General features: G+C 40.1%; 2 protein-coding genes across 4 annotated transcripts; both read left to right on the top strand.

Moving 5' to 3' along the window:
- The first annotated feature begins 420 nt into the window (after positions 1 to 420).
- fip1l1b (FIP1 like 1b) lies at positions 421 to 10,571 on the top strand. Of its 3 annotated transcripts, none has more exons than XM_083975567.1 (17): positions 421 to 678; positions 1,055 to 1,109; positions 1,745 to 1,814; positions 1,937 to 2,049; positions 2,273 to 2,337; positions 2,521 to 2,631; positions 2,767 to 2,897; positions 3,076 to 3,194; positions 3,645 to 3,698; positions 4,692 to 4,745; positions 6,850 to 6,949; positions 7,051 to 7,210; positions 7,348 to 7,429; positions 7,821 to 7,876; positions 8,185 to 8,374; positions 8,844 to 8,993; positions 9,972 to 10,571. In XM_083975567.1, exons 1-17 carry the CDS (start codon positions 600 to 602, stop codon positions 10,114 to 10,116), a joined length of 1,734 nt encoding a protein of 577 aa, XP_083831693.1. In that variant the 5' UTR covers positions 421 to 599; the 3' UTR covers positions 10,117 to 10,571. The 3 variants fall into 3 exon arrangements, with proteins under 3 accessions (XP_083831693.1, XP_083831692.1, XP_083831691.1); XM_083975566.1 differs by having other exon boundaries at positions 4,689 to 4,745; positions 9,975 to 10,571; XM_083975565.1 differs by having other exon boundaries at positions 4,689 to 4,745.
- Positions 10,572 to 11,273: 702 nt separating this feature from the next.
- LOC310986779 (uncharacterized protein) lies at positions 11,274 to 13,575 on the top strand. Its single transcript, XM_083972844.1, has 6 exons — positions 11,274 to 11,526; positions 12,050 to 12,192; positions 12,658 to 12,719; positions 12,824 to 12,937; positions 13,158 to 13,256; positions 13,357 to 13,575. Exons 1-6 carry the CDS (start codon positions 11,416 to 11,418, stop codon positions 13,479 to 13,481), a joined length of 654 nt encoding a protein of 217 aa, XP_083828970.1. The 5' UTR covers positions 11,274 to 11,415; the 3' UTR covers positions 13,482 to 13,575.
- Positions 13,576 to 15,315: the final 1,740 nt, after the last annotated feature.

Raw genomic sequence — 15,315 nt, 5'->3', positions numbered from 1 at the left:
TGAATCCATGAAGAAGAAAAAAAGGTTATTACTCATTTACTTTTGCACTTCTGTAACAACAGTGAAGCTACGTTACCTTAAATTTATTATTGGTTCACTTTCCACACTTTGGGGCTGAAAGTAAGTGGACACTGACTCTCATATTGTAGAATAGCTTGCTTCCATCATTTCCCATTCTTTCCTATAATCTGTAAATAAAATATCTGTATCAAGGGCAGGGGCTCATGAATATGTTTACCTATACTTAACCACACAACACAACATATATAGGTCAAAAAACAGATAAATAGAAAGACAATCTTGATTTAGCGTTACCTTAACATAGGCCAGGGTGTGTCTTGTCCTCCAGGGGGCGCTGTGGTATTAAACGCCAGGAGATGTTGACCTTTGAGCGCGACGCCAACAATCTCTTCCGGGGCCAACTCTGAAACGCAGCCAGGAGCTTGAGATGAACCCATGAAGTTATAACTTTCCGTTCATAAGTCAGTTTTCCCCGCTAAAGGGAGAAGTTTCACGTATATATTTAAATAAGTAGGAGTTTTGTTGAACATAGTTCTCGTCGAAACCTCGGTGGGTTCACGGCTCCGTGTCAGCTCAACATGTCTGCGGAAGAAGCGGACAAAACAACCACCACTGATGCCAGCGCCGGGGATGAAGAGGAGGAATGGCTGTATGGAGGTACAGACAGAAACAGCAGCTTCCTGCAGCGTCTTAATAATTAAAAACCTCTCTCAACCGACAGAGACGTGAGTCAGTGGCTGGCTGTCGTCGTAGTGAACCGCTAACTGACAGCACTGTCTGTTAGCATGAGGAGGCTAGCAGCTAGCAGCGCCTTTTGCAGCTTTGTGAATTGCTGCAACAACAAAAAAAAAAAGGGGGGGGATAACTTTTACCGTAATTATAACGGAGCATCCAGGGTAAAAAAGAAAGAGAAAACATTTGCTCTGTTGTGCAATGGATGATTTCGAGCCCTGGTTAAAGATACAACAACAACCAAAGCCCTTGCAAAGGACATAAACTGGAGGAAATAAAACCTGCTTTTATTTTGTTTCAGATGAATCTGAGAGCAAAGAGGAGGATGAAGAAGCCAAACTAAATGCTGCAGTCAGGTAAGTTTATATTAAATACATATTATGAGTGATAGATAGTAGTGTCTATACTTTTGCTTTTTATTTTGATTTAATTCTCCATAAGTTTCCCTTCTCTGGCATTTATGAAGTACTGTGTCTGCTAATCTAATGGAAACGTACACTGTTTTGCAAAATGCAAAGATAGGCTGACTGGTTTCATTAAATGTAAATGTAAATAAGTATTTAATGCATCTAATGCATAAGAAAGGCCTGTTTTCTGTGTTTATACATATTGCAGCTATGCATAATGCTGTAAGAACAGCAGATACAGTGACTTATTTGCTGTCTGTTGTGTAGTTGCAGCTTTTAATCCTGTTGTGAATCGCCATCATGATTATGTCTTTAAATTAATTCAGTTATAAGTGAAAACAAATATAGAAACCACAACTTAACATGTTTATACTTGAATTTTAGATCCTGTGCTTATCAGCTTCTCAAATGCTGTTAAAAAGAAATTATCACTAGATTTCTTAAAACCCATTTCAACAGTGGATGTGGGCGTATCATGTTTTTCCATTCATCTTTTTCCAATTATTTTTCACTTGTGTTGGTTGAGGATGTACGTCGTCTATAGCCTGATACAATTTCATTTATCAAATGTTTTGTATCCACAGTGCGTCTGCTGATGCTCCCACAGAGGATGCCGCTGCTGCACATGCTACAGGGAATGGAGTGGCCTCTGAGGTAGGTAGCGTACATGCGTTGGTAATGGTCATTACATAGTTGCAGTGTGTGCTGTGGTTGTTTTGTTGCTGTTGTGTTTCTGGAAGCACAGACTTACTCACCGGACAACTTTGGCATGTCAGGCCACAGGTGAAGGAGCAGGTGAAGATGTGGACAGTGACAGTGACAGCGATGATGACGACGACGATGTCCGAGTGACCATTGGAGACATCAAAACTGGAGCACCACAGTACACGTAGGTCTCAGTTAAAGTATGGCACTATGCCCTGGCTATTTAGAGGAACCTACAATTTAGAGGGAATTTAAAGTTTGCAGCTATTGAGTTTAAGCAACAAAGAAGCTTAATATTAAAGCTAAACTATATTTTGATATTTTCACATTTCATGTTAAGTGTGTTTTCTTAAACAAATTCTTTAAACAATACAGGCATAACACAGATACTGCTTTTTCCCTTTTAGACCTTATGGGGCTCCCCCTGTAAATCTCAACATAAAGACAATAGGCTCCAGACCCTATGGACAAGGTATTGCGCTCTTTTTATTTTTCTGGATAAGTTTTGCCAATGCAATACCCTCTTTTTCTTTGTCCTCTTTTGAGTTGTTCTCTTCAAACAACCTATGATATTATACACAGAGAGTAGTGAATAGTTAAGTTACAATGTATGTGATGTATATGTCCAGTAACGTGTTGTGCTGTTTATGTCTAGTGTCCGCAAAGCTGAAGGGAGTGGATCTTGATGCTTCTGGAAACATTAATGGAGTTCCAGTGCTGGAGGTGGACATGGAGTCCTTTGAAGAGAAACCCTGGAGGAAGCCAGGTCTGTGTTTGCGCAGCTAAATTCTTCAAAAGAACAAAAACGATGAAATTACTTCAGGCACAGCATTCAGGTAAGTCATGGACTTAACACAGTTTTCTTTTCTTCTTTGTTGTGTTTGTTTCTGTATGTGTGTAGGAGCGGATCTGTCAGACTACTTCAATTATGGCTTCAATGAAGACACGTGGAAGGCTTACTGTGAAAAACAGAAGAGGTTGCGTATGGGTCTGGAGGTCTCTACAGTCGGCTCGGTGACGAGCAAGATCACTGTAAGAAACTCTGCTGCTCACATCCTTCTTGTCCTTTTGTTTCCTCTGATTCTCTCTCTACATTTCACTAGCTGTTTTCTGCACAAGCCCCTCACTACACTGACTTTCAAATCAACACTGTCTCTTCTATGATGAACATATCATGCATATTATTGTGCTGTTTCTGTCTCTTTCTTAGGTTCAGCAAGGCAGGACAGGCAATGAGAAAGACATATCCAGTTTACCTGTTCACACCTCAAAGCCAGACTTCACATCTCCTGTCAGCCTGTACAAGTCTGCCACCAGTCAGGTCACCAGGTAACACTTCAGCTTTTATCTTCACTTTTTAAGATATCTGCGAATAAACACACATTCAGTTTCCACTAGAAGTGTACAGTAGATAAGCCATCGTGTGTCTTGGCAGTAGAGGGCTGGATGAAGATTAGCAATACACACAAGTAGCTGGCCATCTCACGAGGAGAGGATACACTGTAGTCATGGCTGGTCTGTGTGGCAGCAAAAGTTGATCGTTGTTTATAGAAGGAAACCGCACAGCAAAAACATTTCATGTGTTATTTTTTGTTTTAAATGCATCATACTTAGACAAAAACACAAAAACACACCTGGCCACCTCCAGGTTAGCAGGTCCTTTAGTGTCCGTGTGGTTTATATAGGTCACCACCCCATGGGCTGTATGTATGTGTTTGTGTGTTAGGGCCAATGTTACTCTCATCTCCTTTACCCCTGTCCTTTGTCTCAAAATGGTAGGATCTCTCCCCCTCAGTGGACTGGCCCGCCTGTTCAGGACATGTCCTATTATACGTAAGTGGGCATGGCCTTGTCCCAGCAAGGTTAAAATGGGCCTGATGGGAAATGTATAGATGTTGAAAACAGCGGGGGCCTGGCGTTTTTCTTGACCATGAAACGTGACCACAGAAAAACTCCCGGTGCTACTTCCAAGGCCCTGTAGATGCTTTCTTTCTCACCCATGTGTCCTCCTTTTGGGGCTGGTTGATGTGCATGTGTTATTATTAGAATGTGTTATTATTAGAATGTCATTATGTCGGTTATGTGCATCTCTGACACATCTCTGTTTTTGGTGGTCCATTGACAAATGTTGAGTATTACTTAAAACTAAATATAATCAATTGACGAATGCTGTTTCATTATTGCAAATTATGACCAATTTTTTTTTTTCAGAAACACTGAATGGTGAAACTTGGTATCCTTAAAGACCCTTTGTTTTCTCAAGTCATCACCTTATGGGATGTTTAACTGTACTCTTCAGTGAACTCAACTGTTTTTGACACTTTCCATCACTGACTGGACCTAGAAACAATTTAAAAGTTGAGTTGGCCCGATAAAATGGCCGATATATTTAGGGTTTTTTGCATTAGCTGCATTAGTTTAGCCAAAATGATGCGTCTCCACCACAGCTCCACAGCGGGGCTGGCCATGCTGTGTTGCTGTGGTCTTGCTCAGCAGCAGGTCCAACTTTAGCAAACCTATGACAGTCAGATCCCCTTAGCCTTGTCCTCAGCAGCTAAAACTCATGTGTCTGTGTTGATATTTTGAGAGAAGACTCTGTTTTTTTTTTTTTTTTTAATCTCAGTTTCTCTGTATTTTTGGAGTTCAGTTTCACTCGTGTTGGTCTGTTTGTTTAGATGTCATGGTATTTTTTACTGCTCACTGATCAGTGGTCAGTGGGATCACAGCGGTGTTAAATTCCTGCTGATACACACCAAACCTTTCTGCTGTTGCAGCTTCATCTTAAAAGCTTTTACCAGACTAGTGTCCTTTGTCTCAAAATAGTAGGATCTCTCCCCCTCAGTGGACTGGCCCGCCTGATCAGGACATGTCCTATCATACGTAAGTGGGCATGGCCTTGTCCCAGCAAGGTTAAAATGGGCCTGATGGGAAATGTATAGATGTTGAAAACAGCAGGGGTCTGGCGTTTTTCTTGACCATGAAACGTGACCACAGAAAAACTCCCGGTGCTACTTCCAAGGCCCTGTAGATGCTTTCTTTCTCACCCATGTGTCTTCCTTTTGGGGCTGGTTGATGTGCATGTGTTATGTCGTAGAAAGTTTTAGAAAGAGGAACAGAATATCATCATGTCGGTTATGTGCATCTCTGACACGTCTCTGTTTTTGGTGGTCTATTGACAAATGTTGAGTTTTACTTAAAACTAAATATAATCAATAGACAAATGCTGTTTCATTATCGCAAATTCAAATTATGACCAATTTCTTCCCCCCCCATAAATTAAAAAAACCCTTAAAGGCCCTGTAATGTCCATACCTCCTTAATATTTTAGTAAGAGTAAGTAAGAGAGTAAGAGAACAGGTCTGATGTTATAGGTTGTGGTGGAAGTTAAAATGTTAAAACAAAATTAAAAGCTGAGGGTTTTATTTACTGATATTTTTAGAAACACTGAATGGTGAAACTTGGTATCCTTAAAGACCCGTTGTTTTCTCAAGTCATCACCTTATGGGATGTTTAACTGTACTCTTCAGTGAACTCAACAGTTTTTGACACCTTCTATCACTGACTACACTAGAAACAATTTTAAAGTTGAGTTGGCCCGATAAAATGGCCGATATATTTAGGGTTTTTTGCATTAGCTGCATTAGTTTAGCCAAAATGATCTGTCTCCACCACAGCTCCACAGCGGGGCTGGCCATGCTGTGTTGCTGTGGTCTTGCTCAGCAGCAGGTCCAACTTCAACAAACCTATGACAGTCAGATCCCCTTAGCTATGTCCTCAGCAGCCAAAATTCATGTGTCTGTGTTGAGATTTTGAGAGAAGACTCTGTTTTTTTTTTTTAAATCTAAGTTTCTCAGTATTTCGGTGGTGTTAAATTCCTGCTGATACAAACCAAACCTTTCTGCTGTTGCAGCTTCATCTTAAAAGCTTTTATCAGACTAGTGGGATACTGATACCATAGCTACGTGCTGATGACAGCTGTTTTCAGGTGGCCCATCTCACCAATGCTTTGAGGGAAGTTCTTCAAATTTAGCACAAATGTTCTCTTGGACTCGAGGATGAACTGGTCAGAATTTGGTGGTCTACTATGACCTTGCAAATCACATTTTTGGCCATAACTCACAAATTCTTACTATAACGATGAAACATATTAACAAAAATCTAACAGGATAAAATAATGAAGCGATAATGTTTTATTTCCAGAAACATCACTGTGACATCATTCTTAAAAAAAAAAAAGACTGACCATTATTAGAAACTAGTACTAAGGAGCAGAAAGGGAGTTTGAGACAGTATCTCACGTTTGGTCAGATACTTTCACACTTCTCACCTTAAATCTCTGGTGACTGTATAGAATAGATCTTCTGTGGTGCTGGGTTGAAGATGTGTGTGAAACATCCATGTTAGAATTTGTAACTTCTTTCTAGCAACATTTATGTTTGAAACACTTGTCTACTGTCATTTCTACAACTGTTATTGGTAAAGCTTGTGAACACGTGCAAGGTATTTGACACGTTCTTTTCTCTCTGTTAATGAATTTACAGACTAATACACTAAACGTACAGCAGAGAGTAACAAAGTCAAGGCTTATCATTTATTTACGTATATCAAAAAAATAAAAAATAACAACAAGAAAACAACGGATATAGATTTAATCTGCAATTCCACTGGTTGATGGAGTCATACAACCATGAGGCAGAAATTATTGTTGTGAAGAAGTTAATGGATATTACAACATGTGAATCACAAGTCAGCAGAATTTGAACTTAAACCTTACTGTATGATGCAGTGGTAAAAAACTCAAACTGCTCGTAGCGACTGCACCACGCACAATGCAGACACCCCAATGCAGATATCAGCTTAATTCAGATAAATGAGGTTTGGGATAATTTAGAAGCAGTGTCACCATTTACCTAGTTTGTCCATCATGTGTTTGCGACTCAGCTCATTGCCTTGATGTTTTATATTCTTTTCTTTTTTTTATCAGGAAAACGAGTGGTACCATAGATGTTATTGGTGGAGGAACGGCCACCATCAGCAGGGTCGAAGGGCGACGCAGACACAACCTCGAGGGGAATAATATTCAGGTATACAGAAAAAAAAAAGTGATGAAATAACTTGAATCTTAAGAAACTGCTACGACTGTGTGTTTTCATCTCCACCTCTCCTCCGTGTTGTTGTGTTGCAGGTGATCTCTGAACACTCCACGTCAGATGCAGAGCCCGCCCCCCCCGCTAAGATGCCCACCTTCTTCCCCCCTGGGCCGCTTCCTCCAAACATACCGCCACCTCCGTTTCTCCCTCCACCACCAAACGTCAGCACTGCGCCCCCACTCATCCCCCCACCCAGTAAGTTCATCTTATTTTTCCTGTGTTCAGTTTTAAGCAACCACCCTGCTTTGCTCTCTGTTTCCATAACTCCGTTTTATTTCTATTGAAAACTGATTACTCACTCTGCACCTCCCTTCTCTCTTTCTCCCTCACAGGGCTACCCATTACTGTCCCCCCTCCAGGTTTTCCTCCTCCACCTAGTGGACCCCCACCTGCCATTATCCCCACTATGGATGGGTACATATATATACTGTATATTAAATTCAACACAACTGCACAAGTTAGATATGATAATAGAGCAAGATTTTTGACTGTATAAGTATATATTCAAATTAATTGACTCTGAAGAAATACATTTCCCCATGAATGACACAGTCTAACTTTTAACCTTTGGTCTACAACCTCAGAGTGACTTCCAGACCCTACATACTCATACATAAAAAAAAAATGTCACTAGAATATTGTTTCTATTTTTGTACTGGGTTCTTTGACGTTTTCCTCAAGACTAAAAATTATGTATCTGACCTGTGTCAACAAGTAATTTTATCTTCCTTACAAAGTTGCAACAGCGTATGTGAACCTTTCAAGCTCTGACTTGCGTTATGTTGCCTTTGGTCTGTTTCCACAGTGGCCACCCTGGAGGTTATGATGGACGCTCTGTCCCTCCATATCCGTTCCCTCAAGGTAGTAGCTTGACAACATAATCTGATTTTCTAACCCTAGCAAAACAAACAAATGCCACAACTACGTTTCAATCCATGAACAGGACATGAGCTGTAACATAACGTGTGTTGTGATCTGTGTGATGTGGTGAGGATGGCATGTACATGCAGAGACAGGACAGACTCTATAAATTCTCATTATTCACACAAATACGTTGAGTGTTATTGCTGAAAGGATAACTGTCTGTATGTATAGGGTTTAACAAAACTCATTTCAGAAAACATTTCAACACAAAGTCACAACTAAGTCCAGACTCTTTGCCTCCTCAGGTGCTTACCCTCCACCCATGGCTGGAGGGGTGCCTCCTCCTTGGCCCCCAATGATGGACAACTCTAAACCCTGGGACTACTATCCCCGTCGAGATGACAAGAGAGACAAGGAGAGAGAAAGGCCCAGGGAGAGGACACATGAGCGGGAGAGAGAACGGGAGCACAGTCCTTCAGCTATGAGCTACACCAGGTGAGACACTACACACAGTATCACACACAGTGTTGGTAAACAAGTGCTGCTTTTATATCAAACAGTTGCTACTGGCAGATAAACTCAAATAATACACCAGATTAATGATGATGCTGATCGTCTAGCTATCAGCCATGATGTGACAGAGTCGCATTAAATACATTTTCTTTCAGTGTCTGTATAAAATAATTTCTTCTTCAATCAGAACATCCTACCAATTGTTTTTTAGTCCCATAGATTTCCCTGATCTCATGTGTCCTAATTATAACACTGGAGTATACCGACTCGACTTTATTTTAAGGGAAATTCCAAAATCAGATTGATACTTGGTATCAGCAGATGTCCAGAGTTGACATACTAGAATAAGTACATTAAAGGAAGCATGGTATATTGTTTTCGGAGCTTGTATTGTTTGCATGGACACTTAGTATAATAAACTGAAATATCTCCCTCCTTCTAACTTTCATAGCGACGAGGAGCGGTATCGTTACCGTGAGTACCAGGAGCGTGGTGGTTACGGAGAGCGCCATCGTGACCGATCAAGCCGAGAGAAAGAGGAAAGACACAGAGAAAGGCGGCACCGAGAGAAAGAGGAGGGACGCCACAAGTCCTCTCGCAGGTGTGATTTCTCTCCTACACCAACTGAAAGCAATAATCCAGTTATAACTTATAGCATCTTTAAATAGAAACAGTGAGCTTGACAAGATTTGAACTTGAGACATCTGCTGTGAAGTATTTCATCCTGTGTGTTAATAAGATATTGTTGAGTTGAATCTCGATGGATCCCTCTCTGCCCAGCTCATTATTGGATTTGGTTACTTCCAGAGAGAATACATCTGTACTTTCCTCATATAAAAGCTTACTAGCTGTACAGTGCAGAAAAAGAACATCCTCTTTCTTCATTTTGACCATTTCTCACAGATTCAAGTAGTGAGGGGGGATTTTTTTTACCTTCCGTGCGTCAGTCTATGCATAACATAAATGTAGCCATCACGTGTAAGATTTTAGTCAGCAGGCGAGAGATTTGTTTTAACCAACTCATTGAGCTAATGTTTGATGTAGCTCATTAAATCCACCAAGACACATCTAGAAGCAGCTTCTCATTTCCTGTTTTTTTTTTTGGTGGGTGAAATGAGAATCTGTTTCTTTTAACTCTGAAATCAGCGACTGGTTTCAAAAATGGTTATGAATTTTTCGATGATAAATCCACAGTGTTTATCACTATAAATTGCAAGTCTGTCACATGAGAGCAGAAAGGTTGTTCACTGCAGCAACTATATGTCAATAGACAAACAGCACATTTCTGTACATTTCTTTTTTGTCTCTTCCACCTTGTCTTAATGTTAATCTCCTACCACACATCTGTACTTGTTGTTATCGGCACCGGTCTGTCTGTCTGTCCTCTCTCTCTCTCTCCATCGTTCTCCTCTCTCTTTTGTCCTATCTCCATTTCACTTCACCTTTTATTTTTTTCCACCCCATTGATCCTCTGTCCTTACCTTCATCTCTCTCTCGCTTTCCGCCTTTCTTCCCTTCTGGATCTCCCCTCTCCTCACCTCCTCTGCCCTTTTTCTCACTCTCGTCTTTCCTCAATCAGCAGCAGCAGCAGGAGGAGGCACGACAGCGAGGAGGGTGACAGCCACAGGAGGCACAAACACAAGAAGAGCAAGAGGAGCAAGGAGGGCAAAGAGGCCAGTGAGGAGATCAGCGCAGACCAAGAGAATCAGGAGGCCATGGAGTAGTGATCACCATCTCCTGTCTTTCCTCTCTCCATCTGTCCATCTCCATTCCTGTCTGTCGCTCTGTTTCTCCCACCAAGATGAGAAGAGTAAAGAGAGGTGATGAGCGTAGACCAACAAAACCAACGTCCTGTCACTCCCCCCTCCATCAGTCTCCATCCTCCGTACTGTCGTTCATCCTCCCCATCACCTCAGATGGAGAATGGATGGAGGACAGGCGGTGGTGAGGGACAGATGGTCACGAGCTGACATCAGGCGGAGCATCAATCTTCCACCACCTCCTTCTTCTCTCTCTGCCCTTCTCTGTTGTAACAATGAGGTCACGCTCACAGATTTCACTGTATAGTCAGAGCGATCAGCAGAAACTTTTTCTGTCATTTGGGTTGTTTGTTGTCCTTTTTGTTCTTGTCCTGTATGAAGACACCCATAGAGAGCTGTCAGTTTAAGTTCAATAAAAAAAAAAACACTTTTGATAAAATTGCTATTTGGCTTTTTTTTTGCAGTCACTTGTCCAGTAATGTCCTTTGCACTTAAAATCTGAGCTTCACACGTACATGCTAGCAACAGGATACCTCCAACAAACGTAAGCTGAGACAGGACTTTCCACTGAACACACAGGGTGCATCCAGCAGTCCAACTTTTTATACAAAAAAATATACATTTTCATAATTTCATAATTCTTGCAAATTACAGAATTTAACTTTTTTTGTGGAAAAAACACACCAGACATGCTATTACAGTAATATTTTTGTGTCTTCAAATGTAAGATCCTTGGATTCTTTAGAAATAAAACATGTTTTTGATGAGTAACTGCTCTGCTGTAATTATCTACGGCAGAGCACAGCTGTAGTTATCAGCAGGTCACAACTCGTCAACATATATTGTGGTAGGCCTACAGTACAGGAAAGTTACACAAAAAAAAGTGGGAAACATAGTAAACCTTTTTTTTTTGTACTGTTTACGTGAGTTTGTGAGTCTGTGTGTCAGAGATTAGAGAGAATTATCAGAGATGAATGAAATACATTAACATACGTAACATGTCTACAAAGCTCTATGTTGTATTTGACTGGATCAAAATTCCTCAAACAGGTCAAAGTCCCCCCTGCCCTTTCCCCTGAGCTGTTTGCTTTGGTTACATCAGCTCACAGAAAAGTGAATATTTGCTGCTGAGATGTGTGTGGGCGAAACACTGCTGATGCGACGACAGTGAGACAGAGCGAGGATATACATAGTAAAAGCAAGAATAAAGGGAGACAAGAAGTGTGAGACCTTTATAAACAAGAAAACAGAGCCACCTGGAGGATGAAGTGTGTTGCTGTTGTTGCATTGCTGAGTCTTGTGTCATTTGGAGACACTGCTCCTGTGAACGGCTGTGACAGTCTGGTCAAACCAATAACCATCAGCAATGAAGATGTAAGTGCTCAACTGCTAAATTATTTTCAACCCAGCCAGGTTCATTTAAGAAGTATGCAAACTGTTTCTCATATTACAAGTGCAGTGAAGTGCATCAGCAGAAGTAAAGGCATGCAGGGACACTGTTTGTCATCATTAAATTATTATAATGTTAACAATCATCAAACAAACAAACAAAAAAGATACATCCTTATATTGCATCATGTACTCAGTTACTATTCTACTCAGTTAGTTACTATTCTTGTAACTTTATCAAAAGCACAAAAAATGTGTTAATTATGCTAACTGCGTGAAGAGTTTTGAAAAAGTGTTAAAAGTAATGAAAAACGGGTCATAGCTATCGTAAAAAACTTTGTTGTGATGTACTGTTACAACCCTTCTGTCCTTCACGTTTTGAAAATGTTGATTACTCTTGTCTGGCTCATGAATTTCACAAATCTCTTTGAAATTGATGAAAAGTCAACAGATACCTTCAGGAGACATTTTTAGTGCTAATATTCTGTGTTCTGTCTGTGCACCCCAGATGTTGGGTAGGTGGCTGTACATCGGGGGGAGCTCTGACCTCCCAGGAAGCCGCTCCCTGGGCCACTTACTGACCAGTGCCTGGCTGGACATCACAGCAACCACCCAGAGCAACGTCCTCAATATTGTCCAGAGTCAGAGAATGTAAACCCCCAGTCCCCCACAAAACACAGACACTACCTAACCACACCACAACAGTGTTGAAGGGAGATGAGGCATCTCAGTCCAATAGTCATCTCCAGAAATTCCCATGAGCTCTGATGGTTAATGGTTCCAGACTGGACCACATGACAACATGGAGCTGTTATTGTTATGAAAACATAATGGGAAGGAATTTATTTTTCTAGTTATATCAAAATATTGTTGTACAATACTGTATTTGCTGGTGGCAGGACTGACAACTTACAATTAATAACATATTTTATACATACCGGTACATACATTACATATTGTCATCTAACCCACATTATAACATAAAATATTGATTATATGAGTTAAAACACAGAGTGCATCAATTAACAGGATGTATAACTGCTTAACTCTGCTTTTTTAAGACACACTGTGTCATCATCACATATTCAGATGCAGCCTTTGTGTTCCTCTTTACAGATACGGTGAATGCTCGAGCTTAGCATACAATGTGACTTTTGAAAACAGCATCATGTTAATTGGTAAGTGAAGAGGAGCAACATCCTTCACCCTGAATTCAAACACATGACTTCCTGATATTCTTTTGTTTGGGTATGCATGTTTTTTTGTTTTTTGTTTCCAACAGAGCAACCGTTCTACCTCAAAGAGGTCTATCTGAAGACTGACTGCTCAGACTGTCTGGTCGTCTATGAAGAAGTTACCTCTGGCAAAGACAATTTCACCAGCCTTTTGCTGTTTGGTGAGATATAAGATACGAATCATACACAATATCACAACTTTTTTTTTTTTTTAATGATGAATGATGCTCAGACAGCTGCTGTAATGCAAATTCAGTCTGTGTATGTGTATTTTTTCAGTACAACATGGACATCTGACATAAAACTATAAAATAAGCCTGAGGTTTGCAGAGCATTTTAAGTTCAACCCAAAGTTTCTGACTCTGAGGTCTTTATTTCCAGGCAGGAGAAAGAGCACCACGCCTGCTGCTCTGGAGATGCTGAAGAAACAAGCAGAATGTCTCAGCATGCCATCACCCATAATGATAAACCAAAACTACGGTGAGATTTTAAACAGATTTTCTTGTGTCCACGTACTGCACCTCCATTGTATCCCACAGAGCAATTTGTTGTGTGATTTATTTTCGATGTATTTAAACAGAAATCTGCCCAGACAACATCCCACCCTCAGAGGGGCTGAGTGCCCTCAACTCCTTATTAGAGGCCAAGATGGGACATCGAGTTGCGAGACTTTTGGATTCTCTGTTTGACATGTTTGTGAACTAACCTGTGTTTTTATGCCATAATTCATTTTGAATGAGAGAGCAGCATTTTTTCAGATATACATCAGTAATTAAAAATTAAAAATGAATTGCAGGAACTTTCATATCGCCCTCTTTACTTTCTGCTGCTACTGCCATAATCATTATAATTCTGTGTACTGATTGTGGACACAAAGGACAAAAAGACTGTATTAAAGAAGTCCAATAATTTCACAGTCATATACATTATGAATGATTTGGCATGTGTCAATACAAGAGAAAATTAGTCCCTAAGTCAGCACATGTTGATATGGTAAACTTGTCAACAACCAGTTGCGTCTTAGCAGCAGATATGGTACAACACCATCATTCATATGAAGACATGTTTGGTGACTTCAAATCCAATATTTAGAATTATACCTAGGAATATAATAATAAATAAACTATCTTCCCTATTGCATTGCATTAAGTAATTAGCAAGTACAGTGCAGAGTTTACTCTAACCTGAGTTTTCATTTTCTTTTTGTACATTCTCATGTAAGTATAACCAAAAATTAGTTGTGATTATAGTTGTGATCATATTATGTTTGTTTTGTTTGTTTTTATTATGGATCCCCATTAGTCCTCACCTTGGTAAGGACTATTCTTCCTGGGGTCCAGACACTCATATACGACAATCAAAACATAATACAATAACTTACAGAATTAGATAAATGACAAACAACAAAATAAAACAAAAATAATAAGAATAAAAATATTTTACAAATACAAACCAACTATGACTTTTCAAAACCTTAAAAAAAATTAAGTTCTTTACTAATAATGGCCTCTTTTATTTTCTTTTTGAATCTCCATTTATTTTCAATGTTGGTCATGTTTGGTGGGAGCCTATTCCAATATGTCACTGCTCTGTACATTACAGTTCTCCTAAGTGCCTCAGTTCTTGGTAGAGGCAGGGTGAAATGAGCACTCAATGCATGCCTTGTTGCATAGCCATGCCTTTCCTTAGTAGTTTGTAGCTGTAACACCAAATTATTAGGTTTTCCCACATGATAAATATTAAACAAAAATGTGACCAAACTATAAGCAAATCTTTGTTCTACTGTCATCCAAGGCAGCGTTTGATGCATCCCCTCTACCCTACTCCTCCCCGAGCAACGGAGAGCGAGTCGTGCTGCTCTATTCTGTGTGATTTGGAGTTTTTGTAAGTCTTGTTTTGAGGCGCTAGACCATATTATTGGGCAGTAGTCAAGACATGACAATACTAAAGATTGCAATACCAGTTTAACTGCTGAACCTGACAAAAGATGAGCAGCCCTCCTTATCATTGAAATGGTTTTGCTCATTTTAGATACAACTCCATTAATATGTGTCGACCAAGAAAATGTTTCATCAATTATCACACCCAATAATTTGGCCTCTCTAACCTGTTCAATACTATTACCCTGTATAAATAGATGGAGTTCCGGATTAGATCTTAACATATATCTTGACCCAAACATTATACTCTTAGTTTTAGTAACATTCAGTTTAAGTCTATTCTCACTGACCCAATTAGATACTAGTAGTACCTCCTCTTGCAGTAGTTTGTTCACAGACACAACATTTTCTCCTGGGACATACAATGTAGTGTCATCGGCATAGATTTCCATGGCTGCTGTTGTAAGTACATGAGGTAAATCATTAACATAAATTGAGTACAGTAATGGGCCAATGCAACTCCCCTGGGGGACACCACATTGCACAGTGACAAGGCTGGTACACAGTGGAGAGACTCAAGAGCACTCAGAACTCAGAGACAGTGGTGGGGTAAAAGTCTTTACTGTCAATACTACACAGGAAATCAATCCAGAGTACAA

Source organism: Trachurus trachurus (assembly GCF_905171665.1).
Source record: "Trachurus trachurus genome assembly, chromosome: 1".
Taxonomy (NCBI): Eukaryota; Metazoa; Chordata; class Actinopteri; order Carangiformes; family Carangidae; genus Trachurus; species Trachurus trachurus.
Note: the sequence above shows the minus strand (reverse complement) of the source record. Positions and strands in the feature narration are given on the sequence as shown.

Excerpts from the sequence above, each read along its gene's own strand:
- LOC310986779 (XM_083972844.1), top strand. The coding sequence starts at position 11,416 with ATGAAGTGTGTTGCTGTTGTTGCATTGCTGAGTCTTGTGTCATTTGGA. Across the intron at positions 11,527-12,049 it reads TAACCATCAGCAATGAAGAT|ATGTTGGGTAGGTGGCTGTA; the intron begins GTAAGTGCTCAA and ends TGTGCACCCCAG. Across the intron at positions 12,938-13,157 it reads CACCAGCCTTTTGCTGTTTG|GCAGGAGAAAGAGCACCACG; the intron begins GTGAGATATAAG and ends CTTTATTTCCAG.
- fip1l1b (XM_083975565.1), top strand. The coding sequence starts at position 600 with ATGTCTGCGGAAGAAGCGGACAAAACAACCACCACTGATGCCAGCGCC. Across the intron at positions 7,211-7,347 it reads CCCACTCATCCCCCCACCCA|GGCTACCCATTACTGTCCCC; the intron begins GTAAGTTCATCT and ends TCTCCCTCACAG. Across the intron at positions 7,430-7,820 it reads ATTATCCCCACTATGGATGG|TGGCCACCCTGGAGGTTATG; the intron begins GTACATATATAT and ends CTGTTTCCACAG.